Source organism: Carcharodon carcharias, chromosome 4 (assembly GCF_017639515.1).
Source record: "Carcharodon carcharias isolate sCarCar2 chromosome 4, sCarCar2.pri, whole genome shotgun sequence".
In the NCBI taxonomy this organism is placed as follows: domain Eukaryota; kingdom Metazoa; phylum Chordata; class Chondrichthyes; order Lamniformes; family Lamnidae; genus Carcharodon; species Carcharodon carcharias.
In genome coordinates, this window is record NC_054470.1 from 122,822,391 (window position 1) to 122,846,545 (window position 24,155).

At 44.7% G+C, this 24,155-nt stretch overlaps 1 protein-coding gene across 1 annotated transcript in view; it reads left to right on the plus strand.

Annotated features, from left to right (window-relative positions):
* Positions 1–23,567, plus strand: part of LOC121276782 (ADAMTS-like protein 1) — a 128,350-nt gene extending 104,783 nt beyond the window's left edge. Inside the window, exons 9-15 of the mRNA XM_041185327.1 lie at positions 6,049–6,261; positions 6,593–6,599; positions 7,405–7,632; positions 9,529–9,736; positions 17,162–17,271; positions 17,945–18,165; positions 23,461–23,567. Coding sequence (XP_041041261.1) covers positions 6,049–6,261; positions 6,593–6,599; positions 7,405–7,632; positions 9,529–9,736; positions 17,162–17,271; positions 17,945–18,165; positions 23,461–23,567 — 1,094 coding nt within the window. The remainder of the gene's footprint in view (positions 1–6,048; positions 6,262–6,592; positions 6,600–7,404; positions 7,633–9,528; positions 9,737–17,161; positions 17,272–17,944; positions 18,166–23,460) is intronic.
* Positions 23,568–24,155: the final 588 nt, after the last annotated feature.

Below are 24,155 nucleotides of genomic sequence, written 5' to 3' on the forward strand. Positions count from 1 at the left end.
GTTTATCCCTCTTGTTGGTTCCCTTGCCACCTGCCGCAGACCCAGTCTAGCTGCTATGTCCTTTAGGACTTGGCCAGCTCGGTCAGTGCTACCAAGCCACTCTTGGTGATGGACATTGAAGTCCCCCACCCAGAGTACATTCTGTGCCCTTGCCACCCTCAGTGCTTCCTCCAAGTGGTGCTCAACATAGAGGAGCATTGATTCATCAGCTGAGAGAGGGCAGTATGTGGTAATCAGCAGGAGATTTCCTTGCCCATGTTTGATCTGATGCCATGAGACTTCATGCAGTCCGGAGTCGATGCTGAGGACTCCCTCCTGACTGTGTACCACTGTTCCGCCACCTTTGCTGGGTCTGTGCTGCTGGTGGGACAGGACGTATTTTGGCACTAGCCCCCAGATGTTAGTAAGAAGAACTTTGCAGGGTCGACAGGGCTGAGATTGCCATTGTCATTTCCGGTGCCTAGCTTGATGCCGGGTGGTCCGTCCGGTTTCATTCCTTTTTTTGTGACTTTGTAGTGGTTTGATACGACTGAGAGACTTGTTGGACCATTTCAGAGGACATTTAAGAGTCAATCACATTGCTGTGGGTCTGGAGTCACATGTAGGCCAGATCAGGTAAAGAAAGATTTCCTTACCTAAACGGCATTAGTGGATTTTTATAACAATTTACAATTGTTATAAACAATTCCATGGTCATCATTAGACTTTTAATGAATTCAAATTCCACCATCTGCCATGACAGGATTTGAACCCTGATCCCCAGAGCATTAGCCTGGGTCAGCAATAACACTTTGCCATCGCCTCCCCTTAAGATCCTCACAAAAGGAAGACTCTACAACTGAGGAAGATACACATCAGTTAGGAAGCTTAATTGGGCAATTAAACTGGTTATGCATGCAAGCTAGATCGGATGTGTGCTATGATGTATTAGAATTGAGCACCATGCTGAAATATGCTAAAAGCAAATAAGATATTGAAGAAATTAAGTTTAGAAGAATGTACGTTCAGACTTCCAGACCTGGGTGACTGAGAAGGGATGAAATTAATCATTTTTAGTGATGCCTCACACGCTAACCTCTGAATGGTTATTCGAGTACAGCAGGATTCATTATATTTTTAGTGGGAAGAAACGATAAATATTGTCCATTAACATGGGAATCAAAGAAAATAAAGAGAGTAGATCTATGCACCTTAGCTGCAGAGTCACTTGTACAGGTAGAAGTGACAGATGTGGCTATGTATCAAGTATTTTTAAGGAACTCCTATATAAGGGGCAACTGATGAAAAATGTACCTATAAAATGCTACACAGATAATCATTTGCTCTGGGACACTGTCCATTCAACAAAGAGTGTTGTGGAAAAACGGTTTGAGGGGTTATCTCATTATTATAAAAGAGATGTTGGAAAGAAAGGAGATTTGCAAAATAACATGGGTCAACACAGGTAACCGGTTGTTGGACTGTTTCACAAAAAAATCTGCTTGTCCAAAGAAATTGTTGGATGTCCTCAAGGAGCGATGCCGCGTATTAAAATGGATTGTGAGAACACGGACATTTTCATGTTGTAACCTTATTAAATTTGTTTTCTGTTTTCAAGACGGGGGAGGAATATAGAGCACGTTGAAGATTGTTTGTATAATGAAATAATGTATTATCGTTTTGTATTTTTCTTGTGAATAGTTTTTGTTTGCATATCAATTTAATTTAAAGAGGGGAATCTATTAGTATCTAATAGGTTTTGTTGATGGATGTTAAATACCCAGTAGGATAAGGTGAACAGGTGTTGGGTTTTGATTGGTTAATTATACTCCGATGCGTCTATAAAGAAGAGTCAGCCAGCACTGGGGGAGAGGGTGTTAGGGTGGAGGGGTAAGCTCTGCAATAAACAGTCTCCGCCAAAGCATTCTCATCTCAGTATCTTCTTCACAGCCAAGCTTGTGATATTTCTCTAATACTGAGGTCCCAGCATCACAGGTATCAGTGTTCATCCAATTCAATTCACTCCACATTATACCAAGAAACAGCTGAAGGTAATGGATACTACAAAGGCCCTGACAATATTCCAGCAATTGTACTGAAGACTTGTGCTCCAGAACTAGCCGGACCCTGCTGCCTTGATGTCAAGGGCAGTCAGTCTCACCTCACCTTGGGAGTTCAGCTCTTTTGTCCATGTTTGAACCAAGGCTGTAATGAAGTCAGGAGTTGAGTGGCCCTGGCGGAACCCAAACTGAGCATCAGTGAGGTGAGCAGGTTATTACTAAGTAAGTGTTGTTTGATAGCACTGTTGATGACCCCTTCCATCACTTTGCTGATCATCAAGAGCAGACTGATGGGGTGGTAATTGGCTGGGTTGAATTTGCCTTGCTTTTTGTGGACAGGACATACCTGGGCAGTTTTGCATATTACTATGTAGACGCCAGTGTTGTAGCTGCACTGGAACAGCTTGGCTATCATTTGACCGTGTGGCATCAAGGAGCCCTAGTAAAACTGGAATCATGGGAATCGGGGGAAAATTCTCTACTGCTGGAGTCATACCTAGTACAAAGGAAGATGGTTGTGGCTGGAGGTCAATCATTTCAGCTCCAGGATGTCACTGCAGGATTTCCTCAGGGTAGTGTCCTAGGCCCAACCATCTTTAGCTGCTTCATCAATGACCTTCCTTCCATCATAATGTCAGAAGTGGGGATGTTCACTGATGATTGAACAATGTTCTGCACCATTTGCAACTCTTCAGATACTGAAGCAGTCCACGTCCAAATGCAGCAAGACCTGGACAATATCCAGGCTTGGGCTGATGTGTAGTGTGAACTACATTTGCACCTCACAAGTGCCAGGGAATGACCATCTCCAACAAGAGAGAATCTAATCATCTCATCTTGATGTTCAATGGCCATCACTGAATCCCCCACTATTAACATCCTGGGGGTTACCATTGACCAGAAACTGAACTGGACTAGTCATATAAATACTGTGGCTACAAAAGCAGGTCAGAGGCTAGGAATCCTGTGGTGAGTAACTCACCTCCTGACTCCCCAAAGCCGTCCAACATCTACAAAGCACAAGTCAGGAGTGTGATGGAATAGCCTCCACTTACCTGAATGAGTGCAACTCCCACAATTCTCAAGAAGCTTGAAACCATCCAGGGTAAAGCAGCCCGCTTGATTGGCACCACATCCACAACATTCACTCCCCCCACCACCAACGCACAGTGGCAACAGTGTGTACCACACTGATGCACTGCAGGAGTTCACCAGGAATTGTGAACCCATGCTCTAGATGCAGGTCTCACTGAGGTGTGTGTCTCTGCGCTGGTGGAGGGTGTGGCTAAGCACTGTGACGGGTCTTCCAGGCTGCTTATTTCCAGCTCTTCAACAGGGGAGGTGTCCTCTTGGCGGGAGGTGAGGACCTGGATGGAGCTGAGGGACTGGCTTGCTGAGGGTGTCGGTCACTTGCCTGAGCTCCCTGTGAACTGAAGTAGAAATAATTAGTGCTCGGCAGCAGAGTCAAAAGCAGGAGGGAGAGCACTCGCAGTTGCATTGAGAGAGCGACCTCGCTGTCACCGCAGGGATGGTCCAGTCAGCGTGATGGCCGCTCCTCAAAGTGAGTGAGGGGCCTAATGTGGACCACTCCACCTCCATCTGGGGCCTCTCCCTGCTGTTGTGAGCCAGCTTCTCCTGCATGGAAACAGATGGGGAGAGTGTGAGCAGGACACATGGCACTAAGTGGAATGTTTGTGTGGTAAATGGAGTCATGGACGGGATGAGGACATGAGCTCCAGAGGATATGAGCCTGATGGAGATGTGAGGGTGTGTGTGAGAGTTAGTGGTGTTGGCCCTTGAGTGTGAGATCCCTGTAAATGTGTGATGGGTTTGTGAGTGTGTGAGCTGAGAGTGATGAGAAGAGTGACTTACCCTGACAGAACGGATGAGACCATTCATCCTGTAGTGACACTGGGTGGCTGTCTTTTGCAGGCCATTGGCACTGACTACCACTGCCACCATGCTGGAATGGTAATGCTGCTGCCCTCCTGTGGCCAGAGAGGGGGGAAAGGACATCCTGGCAGGCCTCCATGGCATTCAAAAGGCGCTCGAGGGACACATCACTGAAGTGGGGGGGCTGCAGTCTTTTTGCCTTTTGGGGCCATCTTGTCTTCTGTGCAGCAGCCCTGGGCTGGAAGCACTGAGAGGTGCGCACATGGCTGCACTTTCAATATGGCACTTGGTGTGATAAAGCGGCGAGGTGATGGCATGGCGGGCAAATTTGAGCCTGCCCACCATGGAAATGTCATGGTCCCTGGGAATGCATAATTAATGCAGCAGGTTTGGAATGATATGGCATGGGCAGTCGCTGTGTGGCCAATGGGTAAAACATCATTTTTCCCAGCCACTACTGCACTTAGTGCAAATCTGGGACGATTTGGCCCCACATAGGCAGAATGTCTTTTAGGATCACCGGCAGCATCCTGTTAGTGGTGAATACACTCGTGTTGCTATTGTATAGCAGCAGCGTGAAACAGCTAGCTTCACCTATTGCTCAAATTTTTGAGACACCTTACCCTATCTGGAATAAGGAATGTTAAGATCTCCTGTTAGTGAGGTGGCGGGGCTAATCTTTGTCTTCATGGGCGCCCACAAAGGCTCAACAATGTGGACAAATAGGCCAGAATTGCATCTTTGTGCAAAAGCACAAACAATTTTTATCGCTGGCACTGAGCAGCAAGCAAAGCAATGTGGAGCATTGAAGAGTCATGAGGATTCGAAATGTCAACTGTGCTCCTCTCCACCGATGCTGCCAGATCTGCTGAGTTCCAGGTATTTCTGTTTCTGTCAATGTGGAGCATATTCTGTTTGTAGTTTGAACACTGCAAATCAACATATAGAGATTCCCTTTGTTGATTCCTATTCCTCCCAATTGTAAATCCGATTCCTTTGCTGGTGGTTTCTATTTTAAATCTGCAAGTTCAAGTGACTTTGGATCTGATTTGAATTAAACTAACTGGCCCATAACTGAGGGAGTAAATATGAACTGGTCCCAAGGTGGCAGTAGCTCTGATAGGAGATATTCCAGGAGGGTTAATCATGTGACCTTCGATTGCATGAAATCTAATTAAGTGATACCTGCAAAGATTATTACTTGAACCTTGTAAAGTTTGGATCCATTGTAGTTAAGTAGATTTGCTTGTAGTTTTGCAGCAACAGCTATTGTGCAAGAAGTTCTGACAACCAAGAGGTCATTGGTGAGCAGGCAATGAAAGTACTTACACTGGCCCACACTACCGGTGTGAGTTACCAGCACATACAACTGGTGTGATTGGTGCGCACTATCAGCGTGACCTATCCACTACAGTTGTGCACCAAAAGCTGCAAACTCTATGTTCAGGTTACCAGTACCAAGGCCTGTGAGATTCGCATTCCATTCTGGGAAACTCCTGGAGAATCCTGAAGTTGAACTCCCTGTCATTGCAACAGTAAGACACCAGCACACAAACAATATGCTCCCTGACACAATGTGATAAGCAGTTTTTAAGCAGGGGTAATTATACACATGTATCAGCTTACTAACAACTCCAGCACCAATTAATCTGAATGGCCTCTCCTCATTCCAAGCTTTTCCAAATTTCTGTATTGAAACTTAAGAGTGAAAGGATAAGGTGCAAATCCAGCCTTCTAAATTCTTATAAATTATAAGAATATTCCTATATTTATAGATCAAACTGTAGCTCCAAATGGAACATTTTATCCTGCTAAGATCGTAAATTCAGTTTCATACCAAAGTTTTGGACATTTTTGCTGATTGAAGGATTTGTCAGTACACATGAGATAGCAACAATTAATTGGTAAATGGTTCATTTTGATTGGTTTAGATCCACTTCATGTCCCAGTCTCTTTGATGTAACCAAGAAGTTTGAGAAGTAACAACTCTGGGGAGTGAAAGATTTTGATTGGCTGCACAGGAATGGGAATTAAGGAGACTGAAACATAATTGGACAACACCAGCTTTTACATTTTCCAAGCTATTAGTTTTGATAATCTTCCTTTCCCATTCCAGGCTGTCCTGTTAAAGGCCATCCAAAACCCAGCATCAGCTGGCTGCATAATGGCAAAATCATAAGCACAGGGTTAGGAGAGAAACATCAGATCTTAGCTTCACAACAGATTCTTCAAATCCTAACAGTCACAAAGGGATATCGAGGTAATTACAGCTGTGTAGCTCGGAATGAAGCTGGCAATATCACACTGATGCTTACACTGGAGATAGCAGGTATGTTTCTTATATAAAATGATAGTGACAACAGTTGTTAATGTGGTGCTGCCCTCCCACTGGATAGGCAAGAATTGGATTTGCAGCACATTCCCTAAAAGACCCCAGGGATATGTTCCATCTGTCCCTTGCCAAAGAATTAAGAAAGATTGTGGGAATTTTAGAAAACACAAAAATGTTGTCTTTTCATAACAGATGGAATATGTTATGATGGTGAAAGATGGGGAAAGGTGTATGAGCGGACAGTAATTACCAAACATCGACATTGTCATTGCCGAATGGCAAAGGTCAATTATGACATAATCATGTCACCTTTGACCTATTTTTGCAGCTCCAAAGTGTGTGAACTGATAAACTAAATGAGTAATTTGTTAGAGAAAAATTAGTGTTCAATACCATTTACAACTCCTCAGATACTGAAGCAGTCCATATCCACATGCAGCAGGACCTGGACAACATTCAGGCTTAGGCAGATAAGTGGCAAGTAACATTCCCATCATACGAGTGCCAGGCAATGACCATCTCCAACACGAGAGAATCTAACCATTTCCCCTTGACATTCAACAGCATTGAATCCCCCACCATCAACATCCTGACTGTTACTATTAACCAGAAACTTAATACAACCAGCCATATAAATACTGTGGCTACAAGAACAGGTCAGATGCTGGGAATTCTGTGGTGAGTAACTCACCTCCTGACTCACCAAAGTCTGTCCACCATCTACAAGGCACAAGTCAGGAGTGTGATGGAATACTTCCTACTTGCCTGGATGAGTGCAGCTCCCACAACTCTCAAGAAGTTTGACACCATCCAGGACAAAGCATCTCGCTTTATTGGCACCCCTTCCACCATCTTGAACATTCACTCCCTCCACCACCGATACACAGTAGCAGCAGTGTGTACCATCTACAAGATGCACTGCAGGAACTCACCAAGCCTCTTTCAACAGCACGTTCCAAACCCGTGACCTCTACCAAAGCTCTTTGAAAGATTTTAGTATTTATTATAGTCTAATAACAGGAATAAAATGATCAAGTAACATCAGAAACTTTGCAAGAACACTTGATGTTAAGTGAAAATAGTGAAGAATTCTAGAAGCAGTACAGAGAATATTCATTGTTCTGTTAAATGTTGAAATAGGTTGAATTATCGAGACAATTTCAGTTCCTTTGTCTCTGTGTTAGAGTACGCGTGGTTGATTGGTGAGCTCATTCCATGCTCAGCACCATGTGGGAATAAAGGTTTGCAGTTTCCGAAGTTAAAGTGTCTGAGGGACAACAGCATTGAAGTTGACAAGTGTCACTGCAAGAGCAAGCCTCAACCAGATATCCGTGTGGTTGCTTGTAACGTAAGGGATTGTCCTCCTCGGTGAGTAAACAATCTGAATATCTGAGCTTCATGATAATTATTGCTCCTGATAGCAGCTAAACTTATTTCTCTGTATAACTTTGGAAACTAATCAATGTGCTTTTTTTTGTGTGTGTTCTGGTATTAAAACATTGTAATTGGTCCATATGCTGGGATATAATGTAGGGAATGAATTATCCTATGGGGTTTCCCAGGGGAAAAGTCGATCCTGAGCCCCCCAACTTTAAAAAAGGCTGCCCTGCAGCAACAATACACAAAGGTGGAATTATGGTGGGGGTTATATACAATAGTCTTTTATTAGTTACAATATGGTGCACTCTGATGTAAGGTAGTTTTCAATAATACAGTGAACTTTAACATATTCACTAACTGATAACAATTGTAGCTATAGAATTGTAAATGAAGTTAATCCTTAGCTGACTACAGGAGGGTTCTCCTGTCCAGGTGCACTGAGTCTGTTGACAAAATACTCGGTCATGAATGACCCTTCTCGAATTAGCTGGGTCTGAATGGGTCAATGATGCAATAGGTCACACTTCACTCTTCAGTCTTACAATTGGCTGCAGAAAAACACCCTTCAAACCAATCAGAACAGCCTCCTGTTTTAAGTGGTTGTCTCTCCAAACTGAATTGTGTGCACCAGGGGGCAGGGTTGAAAGTGAGAGTGAGTTAAAATTAAAGGTAGAAGTAAGCTCTGCTTTAGAAAAATAGGTCAGAGTTTTTTATGTGTGTACATGGGGGAACCTCGGGCTTGGAACTGACTCTTCAGTATAGAAAATTAGGTTAGATTGCATAGAGTAACTGCAAAGATATGATGAGAATGGGAGAAGGAACCAAAGAAGGATCTGTATTGAATAGTTTAGAGTACGTGTTAATACCACCTCTCTTAACATTTAATTGTCTTTATTGCTTTAATATCAGTGTTTGTTTCAGCCTAGTCCAGGAAAGGCTTGCTATTGGTTTGAGGGTTAGATCAAGTGAATTTTCATACTTAATTCTCTGTGTGGGAATTTTCAGGTGACTTATGGTCAAATGGCATCACAAGTTCAATATAAATTCAGGGCTCAGTCATACAAAATGAATATTTCACATTCTACGTCAAAAGTAATCAATTATATCACCCGATCACTGGATAAGCATGTTTACGTAGTGTGCAGAATAACCTGCCACAATTTATTATCCAGCTGGGGTTAGTACCTTCGAGAAGGAGGGAGAAAAGTTGAGGTGAAGTGAAAAAAAGCAAAAAACTGCAGTTGCTGGAAATCCAAAACAACAACAAAAATACCTGGAAAAACTCAGCAGGCCTGACAGCATCAGCAGAGAGCAACACAGTTAATGTTTCGAGTCCGAATGACTCTTCATCAGAACTAAGGAAAAATAAGAAAGAGGTGAAACTTATTTCACCTCTTTTTTATTTTTACTTAGTCCTGATGAAGAGTCATTCGGACACAAAATGTTAACTGTATTCCTCTCCGCAGATGCTGTCAGACCTGTTGTGGTGAAGTGAACGTAGCTCAATAGCCACAAGATGATAAGCTCAGGTCTGAGCGCAACCTCAGTCCAGGTAATTTGCTTCAATTTGGTGGATATGTACATTTTCAATTGGATTCCTTGATAAGTGGTCACATTTGGCGAGGAGTTGAACTCCGAAGAAACTGTCATTTAGTAAGTTAATCTGTGATTTATGAAGATTGGATATGGGAGCAAATGCAGAGAGTTTGGGGGTGAATAATTTATTGTTCTCCTGGCTGAGAGAAATTGGGATCAGAGTGTAAATTGGTGCAAGGGGGAATGGGGAGGCGTTAGGAGGATGACAGAGATTTAAACAGGGGCTGTGTTTTATGACATATCTTGCATTCAATGAAAAAGGTTGTCTCTTGCAATGACTTTCTCTAGGTGGATTGTGAGCAGTTGGTCCCCTTGTCCTCAGTACTGCGGGGGAGGGACTCAGAGGCGTCTGGTCAGTTGTCAGAAGGTGACAGCAGCTGGAATACTTCTCGATCTGTCACCCGGCTTCTGTGCTCAGTCAGGAAAGAAACCAGTGGATTCCCAGACCTGTAACAGGCAGCCATGTTCAGAATGGTTCACTTCAAATTGGGGACAGGTTTGTATCAATTGTGAAAAATAATGTTAACAGTGATATCTCTGTTCCATTGGAAATAGCGTTCATTCATTTTATATCAATCTGGTTCCGAAACTTGCCCTGAAAATGTGAAATGTTATCACAAGTGTTTTATTATTGGGTCATTTAACAAACTTTGTAGCTTGTGTGAGCTCACTGTCATCATTATCTAAACGCTGGGAGCACACCCAATATTGAGAGGGTCAGGCACCGGCACTTTGAGCAGCAGACCTTTGGCAACGAGGGGATGTGGCTCCTCCATTCGAAATGTTTGTCTGCCTCAGGGTGAGACACTGTCAGGGCCTGAGTCTGTTCTCCTCCCATTCCCCCCCAGAGAGCTTGTTTGTCTATCCTGTATCAGCAAAGCCATTTCAGAGACACGGCAGCAAGCTCTACCCCTTGATCACTTGAAGAAGGTATCCCCATTGCCAGTGGGTCCACACCAAACCTGCGGCAGGGATCCACCAGAATTGGAGAATACAGGGAGGCGATGGTATTGTGGCTGGACGAGTAATCCAGAGACTCAGAGTAATGCTCTGGGGACTTGGTTTGAATCCCAGTTGGTGGAATTTGAATTCAATAAAAATTTGGAATTAAAAGTCTATTGATGACCATGAAACATTGCCGATTGTTGTAAAACCCATCTGGTTCACTAAGGTCCTTCAGGGAAGGAAATCTGCCATCCTTACCTGATCTGGCCTACATGTGACTCCAAACCCACAGCATGTGGTTGACTCCTAAATGCCTCTGAAATGGCCTAGCAAGCCATTCAGTTGTATCAAACTGCTACAGAGTCATGGCATAGGCACCGGAAATGACAACAGCAATCTCATGCCTGTCAACCCTGCAAAGTCCTCCATCTGGGGGCTAGTGCCAAAATTGACTAGTCTCACAGACTAGTCATCCTCATGGAATCAGATCTTACCGATAATGTCCCAGACACCACCACCACCATCCCTGGATATGGCCTGTCGCACTGCACGACAGACCCGTCGGGCGGCACAGTGGTATACAGTCCGGAGGGAGTTGCCCTGGGAATCCTCAACATCAAATCTGGACCCCTTGAAGTCTCATAGCATCAGGTCAAACATTGGCAAGGAAACGTCCTCCTGATTACCACATACTGCCCTCCCTCAGCTGATGAATCAGTGCTCCTTCATGTTGAACACACCTAGGAGGGAAAAGTGAGGGTGGCAAGGGTGCAGAATGTACTCTGGATGGGGGACTTCAATGTCCATCACCAAGAGTGGCTCAGTAGCACCACTACTGGCTGAATCCTAAAGGATATAGCTACTAGACTGGGTCTGCGGCAGGTGGTGAGAGAACCAACAAGAGGGAAAGACATACTTGACCTCATCCTCACCAACCTGACTGCAGTAGATGCATCTGTCCATGACAGTATCGGTAGGAGTGACGATCCACAGTCATTGTGGAGGTGAAGTCCTGCCTCCACATTTGAGGATACCCTCCATCGTGTTGTGTGGCACTACCACCATGCTAAATGGGATAGATTTCAAACAGATCTAGCAACTCAAGACTGGGCATCCATGAGGTGCTGTGGGCCATCAGCAGCAGCAGAATTGTACTCAAACACAATCTGTAACCTCATGGCCTGGCATATCCCTCACTCTATCATTACCATCAAGCCAGGGAATCAACCCTGGTTCAATGAAGTGTGCAGGACAGCATGCCAGGAGCAGCACCAGGCACACCTAAAAATGAGGTGTCAACCTGGTGAAGCTATAACACAGGACTACTTGTGTGCCAAACAGCATGAGCAGCAAGTAATAAAGCTACGTGATCCCATAACCAACGGATCAGATCTAAGCTCTGCAGTCCTGCACATCCAGTCATGGTGGACAATTAAACAACTTACTGGAGGAGGCGGGTCCACAAATATCCCCATCGTCAATGATAGAGGCACCCAGCATATCAGTGCAAAAGATAAGGCTGAAGCATTTGCTACAATCTTCAGCCAGAAGTGCTGAGTGGATGATCCATCTCAGCCTCCTCCGGAGGTCCCCAGCACCACAGATGCCAGTCTTCAGTCAATTCAATTCACTCCACGTGATATCAAGAAACAGCTGAAGGCACTAGATATTTCAAAGGCTATGGGCCCTGTCAATATCCTGGCAAAAGTACCGAAGACTTGTTTTTCAGAACTTGCCATGCCCCTAGCCAAGCTGTTCCAGTGCAGCTACAACACTGGCATCTACATGGCTATGTGGAAAATTGCCCAGGTATGTTCTGTACACAAAAAGCAGGAAAATCCAACCCAGCCCCATCAGCCTACTCTCAATCATCAGTGAAGTAATGGAATGGGTCATCAACAGTGCTAACAAGCAGCACTTGCTTAGCAATAACCTGCTCACTGACGTCCAGTTTGGGTTTCGCCAGGGCCACTCAGTTCCTGACCTCATTACAGCCTTGGTTCAAACATGGACAAAAGAGCTGAACTCCCGAGGTGAGATGAGAGTGACTGCCCTTGATACCAAGGCAGCATTTGACAGTGTGGCATCAAGGAGCCCTAGCAAAATTGGAATCAATGGGAATCGGTGGAAAACTCCCCGCTGGTTGGAGTCATTCCTAGCACAAAGGAAGATGGTTGTGGTTGTTGGAGGTCAGTCATCTCAGCTCCAGGGTATCACTGCAGGAGCTCCTCAGGGTAGTGTTCTAGGCCCAACTATTTTCAGCTGCTTCATCAATGACCTTCCTTCCATCATAAGGTCAGAAGTGGGGATGTTTGCTGATGATTGCACAATGTTCAGCACCATTCGTGACTCCTCAGATACTGAAGCAGTCCTTGTCCAAATGCAGCAAGACCTGGGCAATATCCAAGCTTGGGTGGACAAGTGGCAAGTAACATTCATGCCACACAAGTGCCAGGCAATGACTATTTCCAACAAAAGAGAATTTAACAATCCCCCCTTTACGTTCAATGGCATTACCATCACTGAATCCCCCACTATCAACATCCTGGGGATTCACATTGACCAGAAAGTGAACTGGACTAACCATATAAATACCGTGGCTACAAGAGCAGGTCAAAGGTTGGAATCCCGCGGTGAGTAACTCACCTCCTGACTCTCCAAAACCTGTGCCTTGTAGATGGTGGACAAGTCAGGAGGGTGATGGAATACTCTCCATTTGCCTGGATGAGTGCAACTCCAACAACACTCAAGTTTGACACCATCCTGGACAAAGCAGCCCACTTGATTGACATTACATCCACAAACATTCACTCCCTCCACCACCTATGCACAGTAGCAGCAGTGTGTACCATCTACAAGATGCACTGCAGGAATTCACCAAGGCTCCTTTGACAGCACCTTACATCTAGAAGGACCAGGGCAGCCGGGAAGTCACCATCTGCAAGTTCCCCTCTAAGTCACTCACCATCCTGACTTGGAAATATATCGCCGTTTCTTCACTGTCACTGGATCAAAATCCTGGAACTCCCTCCCTAACAGCACTGTAGGTGTACCTACACCACATAGACTGAAGTGTTTCAAGAAGGCAGCTCACCAACACCTTCTCAAGGGCAATTAGGGATGGGCAATAAATGCCGGCACATTCACATCCCATGAATGAATAATAAAAACAATAAACTGAGCAATTTTGGGATTTGTTGGTGATGACTATTTGCAGAGAGCCAAGTTAAAACATATGAGAACATCACCTCTATGACTGTGGTGTTGAATTTTTTTTATGGGAAGGTAAAGAAATGTCCTTACTGCTCCTGGTGACCTAGAACTAGTTTGATTAATGTATGTAAATAATCAAGCTGCACAGTTAAGATGGACATCTATTGGCTCTGGGATTTTTTTGTCTTTTAGCAATTAACATTTAATATGATTCTCTCTGGGCACATTGAAGGATTGGAGTTCCAGCTGGTTGAGCTGGTCTCCATACCCAAAATCCTGGCTTCAGATGACAAGCATTGAGCATTTCTTACAGAGACTTTTTTTTTTCCTCTGGCGAAGTTAAATAAAATGATCTGCTTCCTAACTCCTAAATTTCATATTTCCTGTTCATTCCTAAATTGAAAGCCTAGAGTTGATACTAATCCTGAGTTTAACAGATTTAACTAGTTCCTTGTAGTAAATAAAACACAGATAAAAAGTAAAATGATACAGGGACAAGGGACAGTTTGGGCAGTTCATGAAGTTAGAGCACAAACCAACAAAAGGAGTTGAGGAGAAGAGGCTAATTGTTGGATCAGAAACTCACCCACAGAGAAACTGGATCATTCTGCATGCAGCAGTATTGAATTAGGAAATGTTATTTATTCACATCAACCCATCAGAAGTTAGAGTTCCTGAGGTCAGGGAGCTTAATTTGGGGCAGAGATTCTGTTTGACTTCAGATCACTGATAGATGGGAGCTTCTGGGAAACAAATACACTTGACAATAGTAATGGCTGACACTAAACCATTGACCCATAATTTACCCTTTGGTATTAAAACTTATTGATGACCATAATGTGGGTTATTGAAATTCACACAGAACATACATGAATGGTTTATGGAGTTTCCCAGAGTTTCACATGAATTCAGCCACAGTATTACCTCTCCCTCGTGTGTGTTTGATTCTGAATGGTCTCATTCTGTGCTGTAACCATTCTATGATCTTCTGAGGTGTTAGAAATACTAATGATTGGTGAAGAAAATGAATAATTTGCACTGCCAAGTAAATAGGGTGAAACTGAGACATTAACAGTCTTTTCCCACTCCTTCTCCTCCTTTATTTGATTTCTCACATCTGTGTTGTGAAGAAGGAAAGAAAACATCAAAATGTGCAGTTCTTGGTATAATGGGGGGTATGATTATTTTTGTCTATAGCTCATTACAGTTAATTAGATTATTTCAGTAACCTGGTCAGTGTTTACCAGTGAAATCTAGTTTCTTTGTTTGTCTGAACAGTGGGAGTTCCTATGATGCCAGTTGTCTGACATGAATTTTTATATTAACATCATAAAAGACCCTCAGGCGTTTCTGTCAATATTTTTGTGCAGTTACCCAAATACTAATTTAAAACTAAACCTAAATCCATGTCTCTTTCTGCTTTCCCAACTGCATTGATTTAATCACTGACATATGTAAAATTAAACCTGAATTTAATCATTCTGTGCTTTTCGAACTGAAATGAAATGGAGTATTACCCAGTTGAGGCTGAGCTTGTTTAAATGGGAGTGTTATTCTCTTGGTGTTATTATTGTTTCCCTATCACATAATTGCACAATAGAAAAATTCAATGAATGGCTCTGATTCAAAGACATGATATTAATTCCCCTATTGAGCCTGTGTCCAGGTTTGAACAGGTTCCTTTATTAATAATGATAATAAAACAGTGACCTCCATTCAGTGAATTACAAAAGATGAGGGAACATTTCTTCTGGTCATAATTCCAACCTGGAGTTACACAGAGTGAGACTGTACTCTTGGACCTTCACACACATGGAGAAACACATTCAGCACAGAAAGATCCCAAACTCTCTGTCAGTAGCTATGGTGTTATTCATAATGGCACTGCTTGGCCATAGCAACGGGTTACTTGTGTTTGAACAAAGAAAGTTTTGCAATTAGTTTTCTCATAACAATGGAATCACTTATCAGTTGCATTGTCTGTAATTCACATTCAGATCAAGGAGTAAACTCAACAAACCAACTCTGTATGTAACAAAGAGGGTAGAGCATTGACAAACTAAAACTACAGGAAGTGAATCAAGTGAAATTTTCCCATAAAGCACATGGCTTTAATCAGCTTCTATCGCAGTTAAGGCATCTATTTTCCCTTGTATAGCTTTGTAAGTCTGCAGGTTCTAACGGAAATGCCTTGGGTTGTTTATACACTAAAGCTAATGTGTAAAATATGGGAGCCCAGGTTTCGGGTACAATCTAATATAATCTTCCAGAGCTCGATTGTTCACCAATGTACTCGATAAAACACAATTAAACCCTCTCCTACTCACTGAATGTTAAGTAAAACCAGGCAGTGCTTTGACCTTAACTAGTAAATCTAGCTTCTGAAAATTGTCACATCAGTCAGACGTTCACACTCGAAGTTTGGCTTAATGTTCCCTGGGGCACACAATGTAAATGTCTTGTAATTGTGTATCACATGCCTAAAATTCCCTAGTAACCAGGGAGCCTTTGGACTGAAACATATGGTGAATATTGATCTCCACTGCTGTTTGATATTATAACTTTGCAGCCACTTTAATACTTTTGGCTGGAAGGATTTTACTGGAAATGGGATCTTGCATGGATGGGGAGGGAGCAGAGAGAGTGGCAGTGGGGAAGGAAGCATTGGGAACATTAGGAGTGGGGGGTCAGGGAAAGTGGGAGGGATGGTCGAGGACAATAGGGTGGGGGGGTGGCTGGAGCAGTTGGTGGAAATGGATGCTGGGGAGAGTAGTGGGGGGGGGGGTGGGGTGGGAAGGCTGAGGAGAATTTGGGTGGGGATTCTGGGGAGAGGGGGAAGGGTGAGCTTGGGTCCCAGGAGAGTTAGGATGGGGAGGGCTGTGGAGAGCAGGAGGGAGACTTGAGGAGAGTTAGGATGGGGGCTGGGTGGCAGGTAGAGCAGTGGGAATGGGTACCAGAGAGAAAAGAAGGGGACAGGCCTTAAATTATAGCTTTAATAATTGGCTCAGAGAATTGCTGCTCGTGGCCCGTAAAGAAACCTTTAAAAATGTAAAGTTGAAGCTTAAATGGGCTTCAATCTAGCTCCCAGCACCTGGGTCTGGCCAGGGAAGCTACCCTTTACCCCTGGCCCCTCATTACTTAGGTTAAAATTGCAGCTGGGCTCTGAGTATAAGTCTCCATATTTAAAGAAGATTCCCGTCAACCTCAGCAGTAATAAGGATTACTTCCTGGAGGTTGCTACCTTTAGCCATTTGTGTATCTGTGCGTCCAGATCTGTCTGCTCTGTCCCTTTTAGGCTTTTAATGGTGGGATTTTCTGCCTTGCCCACTGCTGGGATCGTCCAGTCCCAGAGAAAGTCAATGGACTTTTGGCTGGGTCACCAAACCTCCAGCAGCAGGTCAGTTCATGACAGGGCCGGAAAACTCCAGCCTTATTTTCCAACGAGCCTGTGCCCTCCTTGTTCCTCCTATCAAAATGTACAAAATCCAGGCTGACCCTCCAGGGCAGTGTTGAGGGAATGCTGCACTGTCGGAGAAGCCAATTTTGGCTGAGATGTTAAACAAAGGCCCCACCTTCCCTCTCCTCCTTCATTATAACTTTCTATATTTAAACTATAGTAGATCAACGAGTAGATGATTAACTATAATAACTCATCAATATGGAAAAGATGGACTTGTTGAGAATGTTGTCTGTTATTCTTGCTTTATCCAATAAAGATTTGAGTGATGGGAATAACATTGGATTAAAATGTTTCTTTGAATAGTGCACTAGCCAGTGTGTGGGGCTGAGGCTGGGGATGCAACATCGTCATGTATTCTGTCAGTCACAGAATGGAACCAAGTTACCGTCTCACCAATGCAGCAGTAACACAAGGTACCTTACCTTTCAATTTATAACGAGACTTTGTGACAGTATTTTAGTGCCTAATTTGTTATCTTATACTGAGTATACTTTAAATAGAATTGTCCAACATTTTGGCCATTTCGATTTAAAGCACTCATACACTATAGGCTCCAACCTGAAACCACAAATGTAAGAGTTCACATGAAGCAATTGAATCTTTTAAGTAAAAAGAAACAAAAATCAGAAATTGAAACAGAAAATCCTGTAAATGCATCATGGATCAGTTGGTAACTGAAAGAGAGGGTTAACGTTTCGGCTAGGGTCTCTTCCATTTGAGTCTCATCAATTTTAATCTCAGTAGATTTGGAAATGTGCCATTAACATATTGAATTAAAGCTTGGGAAGAGAGGGTGGGATAGTGGATTGGACACTGGTTTTTCAGTCTTAGTTCAAGTCCTGTCAGACCACCAGGAGGAAAGTGTTTCTGTTGCTAGAGAGGTCCCGTGTGAAATAGGTTTGAGAGTTTGTCAGATTCCCAGAACTGCAGAACAGATGCTGTGCCTAATTTGGTTCTAATAGGCAGCTGCAATCAGACAGATGATGCGGAACTTAAGATACAGAGAGTGACAATGCCCAGAATGCAATTGAAAATATATTCTGTTTATTTTATAATATTCTTATTAATATTGCTTGTTGCTTTTAGGCCACTCAGCAGACAGAACTGTACCTCAGATCTTTGTACTGTCCAGTGGCGCAGTAGTTCCTGGACATCATGCACCGCTTCCTGTGGCAATTACGGCTTTCAGTCCAGGCGGGTGGAGTGTGTGCATCTGCAGACAAACCAACAAGTGAGAGAACAATTCTGCTCCTGGAAGCAGAGGCCAGTGAACTGGCAGAGATGCAATATCATCCCCTGCGAAAAATGTGAGTCCTGGTTCAACAGCAAACCAAAATTTAAGAAAAAAACATATTTAATCTAATATTTATGTGATTGACAAATTATAAGCCTGAAAACTGTTGGCTATCCATGTGGTGAAACGGTAGAATCTGAGTTCACAGCCATGACTTGCGAGAGCACAGAGTCCCTAACAGTAGCCTTGTCTCCTTTTAGGCTCTGGGTATAATTTAGAAGCTTTGCCGTAGAGAGAAACTTTTAGGGAGAGTCCATTCATCTGGTCTGCCCCAGACAATTGGTTTTCCCCATCAATCCACATCACCCATGATGAGCTGCTAATGAGTTCCTGAACAACCTCAACTGGCCTTCATCATGGATGGGGCAAGATCATTCAGCCATCCTCCCTCTTTCCTGGTGAACTTGGCTGGCACCAGGAACAGTGGTGAGAGACTGGCAAGCCAGCATTTTGGACTCATCTACCTCCATTCCTGCCCCAGCAGAACCCAAACATCCAGCCCTATAAGAGGTTTGAGACCTTTGGGGATCACTTAGGACTCAGTACAGCCTAAACAATGGAGATGAGTCACTGGGACTCAGTGACAGAGCATCAACTGTTACAGAGAAGAAACATTTTAAAATTATAGACATGGAAGTGTTCAATAGTTTGTTTCACCTGTAAAAGTTAGCAACAGGTAGAAATTCTAACATCAGGAAGTGCAAAATGATAACGTTAAATGGGTTGCTCTTCCCAAAGAACATGTAAGTCATGCACTGTACCTCACTTACTGAATCTCCTGAGGAAAATATCGATAGAAAGTTTTTTTGGGGAAACAGGGCCTGAATTTTCAGCTCCCGTACACAATCCACTCCTGACAGCGATTACATGCTGGCTGGTCAGTTAACTGCCGAGCAGCGTGAAACTCGTGCTGGGAGAGGCTCAGCACTGCTGTGGTGGGTCTAGAATGATTGCAGCTGTGAGCGGGGTTTTAAAAGCAGCTTTCCGAAGGCTGCGTTGCACGGAGAAACTGTGGCAGAGAGCTGTTGGCATCTTTAAAGGGGCAGATAACTGGCGAGATGCTGTGCAGGATGGTATGGCCAGGATATTAGCAACATCTTCTGGCCCCAGAACCCAGCCAAATGAGGTGGAAATGGCTGAAGCCAATTGGCCTCCCACTTTTCGGAAGCCTGTTTGCAGGTTCTACTGGAGTGACCAACAGGAGATATTGCTGCTGTGAGAAGGAAAGAGGAGGCCTCCACACCTGGTAAAGAAGGCACAGTCAGAGGTAGCATCTCTGGTCAGCGGCCGTGATGTAGTCTGAAGGACCTGGATGCTATGCAGGGAGAGAGTCAGTGACCATCGTTGCTCTGCCAGGGTGAGTATTGAGTCCCCATGTACAGTGCTGTGCTGTGTCTGAGTGTGCAGCACTTGTTGGGACTCCCGGTTGTGAAGCCCTGAGCTTAATGTGGCCCATCATCCTGTGCCCTTACAGCTGCAGGTGACTGGACAGGAGGCTGGCATGTCTGAAGGGTGAAGTGCTGCAATGTGATGGGCACCTAAACCTGCGACTTTGGGGAGGAGGATGGAATCTTCTGGCATGTAGGGGGCGACTATTGAAGGCACTATTGTCCTTTCAGGAGAAAAGGAGTCCCAATGACAGGAGTGAGGACGGACAGGTGGTGGTGTCCCTTAGCTGGTGGTGCTAACTCCGGCAGAGGAACATGAGTGTGGAGCAAGGTCCATTGGTCATGGAGAGTCTGAGGTCTCAGAGGAGGGTAAGAGCTCAGTGGACAAGGAAGAGACTGGGGAGGGTATGAAGGATGTGGGGCGGTGGTTGCAAGACTGACAGGTGAAATTCACTAATCCCCATTGCTCATCCATTCAGAAGTCCTTGCTCAGCCAGATGACCATTCTGAAAAGCTACCAGACTGCATGTACTCTGAGTTCTTAACGTTGTTCGAGAATGACATGTTTCCCCTCCCTTAGATGGAGCATCCTCATGATCCCAGAAGGACCCCAAGGACCCTCCCTTGACCTCCGAGGATGACCTGCAGCCAGATGCACCCATGTCACATCCTCCCTCTGCACCATCCACCAGCGCAAGTACAGGCACGTTAGTGGCATAAGTGTTCTGGAAGGATGGCAGTGCACACTGGGAAAGGCAAGTCACACTCAATTGAGGAGCTGGTGGAGGCAGAGTCCCCAGGCTGCCTGCGGACAGAGAATTGCTGGAGACCAGGACGACGCTGAGCCTGAGGCAGATTATGAGCCTCTGGAATTGTCTGTAAGATGGCAAATGCTGAATGTCCAGCAGGATGTTCGTGAAGATCTGGCGGAGATCCCTGAGGCTCCACATGCCATGGTCTCTGTATTGGAGGAGTCCATGCAGAGTGTGAGCATTGCATTAGTCCAGAGCTCTGAACACACAACTTCCTCCATAGAGAGCGCGGCGACTCTCATGGAGAGGTAGCTCCAGGAACTCAATCAGGGGTTTCTAGGATTCGTTCAGACCTGCGTGTCCACACACTGGCAGTGAGCTCAGCGGGTGACTGCCAATGTGAGAGATGGTGAGGACCTAATGGCTTTGCCAGCTGCCCGTCCATCCCTGGTGAGCAGGAAGGTTCAAACCAGCCTCATGTTGGCAGGCGAGCCGCAGCTCCATGTATCTGGAGGCTCCTCTCAGGTGCTCCTAATGTTGGCAGCAGCTCCTCAGCCTCTTTGTCAGTGACCACCGCACCTGAGGAGACACAGTGACTGAGTGCCCAGTCATAGCGCTGGACTGTCCCATCCAGTCAGAGCGCTGACAGGCTCCGGCGACCAGAGGATAGCCGCCAAAACCACCAAGGCTGATGGGACATCAGAACCAGCCGCCTGCCTCCAACACAGCTGCCAGCGAGGGGTAAGAACCAAGACGTAGCACTCAGAGACAGAAATTTAAATCACCGTGATCACATAAGGAGTTTCACGGGTGAATCATTTCTCATTGACACGTGTGTCATGGTGCATGTATGTCACAAATTACTGTTAAAATGTGACATCATGTCAAATGGCCTCAGTGCGCTGCATGCAATTATTAGGGAAAAGGCCTGGACTCTGTGCAAGACATTGATTGGGCTGGATCGTGTACTTCAGAGGGAGGGACAGTAGAGGAAGTTGCCAGGAGCTTCGGGCAACAAGATAACTGTCTGTTAGTGATCATTTGGACTCCTGACTTTGGAATCGTACTGAAAACTCCTCTGAATCAGAACCCCCCTGGCTCCCGAAAGCATCCTCATTGCTGGATCTTCATGACCCTGGGGCTGATCAGGTTTCTCCTCAGGCTCAGCGCTAGATTCATTCTCAGCAGCTTCTGGAAGAACGTTGCTGATTTCACCCTCCATCTGCTCCCCCCTTGAGAAAGGCAGATTGTGAAGGGCACAGCAGACAACCACTGAGGGAAATACATTCCTGAGAATATTGCAGATATCCTCCTGAGCAGTCCAGACCATGAAACTTTATTTGGAGGCCTATTGATGGCCCTTATGGAGGCATGGCTTTGGTTGTAGCTCTCCTCCACAGGTGTCTGAGAGGTGTCATCAGCCACCTTTTTGAGTGGATACCCTTCGTCCCCCAGCAGCCAGCCACCCAACTGTGCTGGGACTATGAGGAGCCTTGGCACCTGAGGGTGACGCAAGACGTACACCTCATGGCAGCTCCCAGGATACCTGGCACAAAATTGTAGGATCTCGTGCTGGTAATCACATACAATCTGAACGTTCAGAGAGTGGAACTCCTTTCTATTCACAAAGACCCCCAGCTCACCTGCAGGTGTCCTGATGGGCATGTGTGCTGTCAATGGCTCCCTGAATTCAGGGAAATCCTGCTTTTACCGCAAAACTTCAGGCTCACTCTGCTTGTTTGGCCTTGTCTGTCTTGTACTAAATGAAGGTGTTTTCCCTTTAGACCAGATTGATGCAGCTGTGCGCAGCAGATTTCGAGACTCTGCAGAGATCACCCACTGACCCTGAGGCACAAAAGTTCAGGGCAACTGTGACCTTCAGAGCCACTGGCACAGCTTGAGGCTATCTCAGGGCCGATCACGTCACATGTTGAGGTGACTGTTTCTCTGGAGAAGTGGAGCCTTCTTCGGCACTGTATCTCCGTCATATCCAGGTAGCTGGATCGCAGGCTGTATACTCTCCCAGCTGGGTATTGGCACCCTCTCCAGACCCTTCTTCCTGCTGGCCCTCCACCCCTGCTGGCTGTGCCTCTTGGTCCTGAGGGCAGACAACCAGCCCTCCTCTCCCTCCTTGCCTTCTCCTCCTCATCTGAGGAGGTTCCTCCCAGCAGAGCGCACAATATCCATGGCAAAGCTTAGGCTCGCAGAGGTTTGACCTAAATATGAAGGGGCCCGTCTGCAGAAAACTTCTGCAGAGATTTAAACCTCCTAGGTTATGTAAATGAACAAAATGAATCAAAAAGTGAACTATAATACACATACTCGCTACTCAGTTTGATATTCCTTCCTCCTAGCCTCGCCATTTCTTCTGGCCCTATTATCCCGCTGGATCTAGAATGAAGAAAAAACGTGAAGCCCACTTGTCCGATTGGCTTATACACTAAGCATGAAAGTGTGTGGGCCTCCTAAAATTATGAACGATCACAATTTTGTATGGCCTTCATCAGCCCTTTCGCTGCTGTTGGACGCACTTCCGAGTTTGCGTGTACCTGCCAACCAAAATATCGCGAGGTAGTGCAATGAGGTTGGGAAGCCCTCCTGACATTGTCATGAGCTATTTCGCTCTGTGTTGGGACTGCCGTGTGCCCCCACAGCAAACTTAAAATTCTGGGCCAGGAGTTTAAAAGTAACTGTCCAATCAGCCTGCCCACTTGAGCCACTTTGAGGACCTAGGTCATGTCTCCTTCTATCCTATTTCTTCTGTGAAAAGGCCTTAAACCTGTCTCACCACTTAGATGGTTCTAGGACTTTTGGTTCTATCTTGCTTTTCGTTAACACTTTCTCTAGCGCATCAGTGTCCCCAGAACTGCAGACAATAGTGTCAATCTGTAGCTCCGAATCCCAACCCTCATTCCCACTAAGCACTCAGTGGGTGAATTCATCTTTTGATATTCACATGTGATATTCACTAGTGATTCACACGGTGTTAAAATAATGACGATCGCCCTGGTATTTGATGAAATTTGTTGCTCTCAGTTTCATTTTGACTGAACTCTTTCTGTGAACGATCAATACCTTGTGTGATTATAACAATTCTAATTTATTGATATTTGTAGTAAGGCACAGAGTTTATTATTGTGTATCCTTTTTCTTTTTATTCCCCCACAGCGGAATGCAGAGACACAACCAGATACTGTGAAATGGTAAAGCGACTAAACCTGTGCCCTTTGTCCCAATACAAACTTCGCTGCTGTGAATCCTGCAGGGACATCTGAAGATGATAATTCTATAATTTATCCACTCCCAATGGGGAAAAAACTCGCTTGAGATGAATGAATTGTTTTGAAATTTCAACAGTGCTCCCGGTGTTTTTTTAATATATTGGAAGAGAGACAAATATTTCCATGGCTGCTTGAAGAGAAAATTTGCATTTGAATAGGAAATAATCTGTCAGTGGCCATTCTGGGTGTTGCAGAGCTATTGTAATACATTTAGACACACTTCATACCTTCATTAACTTAGAACTTTGGATGAATTTTGACGAGTGCTGTAGTGCTGAATGACTCTGGATGACAGTTTTTTTAATAGGCTAATTCTAGAATGACTTTGACTACCTTTTTTCACCTATCAAAGCCCAAGGAAACTGTGTAAATAAATTCTACTTAGACTGTTTCGTGGGAATTTCTGCTCAGACCTTCTATGGAATATTGCATAGAATCCAATTTTATTAGACTCCCAGCAGACAAACTGCTGTGACTTTGAAGAGAAAATGGAAGCAAATAGACTTAAACATGCAAATGGTGTTGGAATGTACCCCTTATATTTGAAAGGAAATGCAGTATTATTGAGAGAAAGTGTTAGGA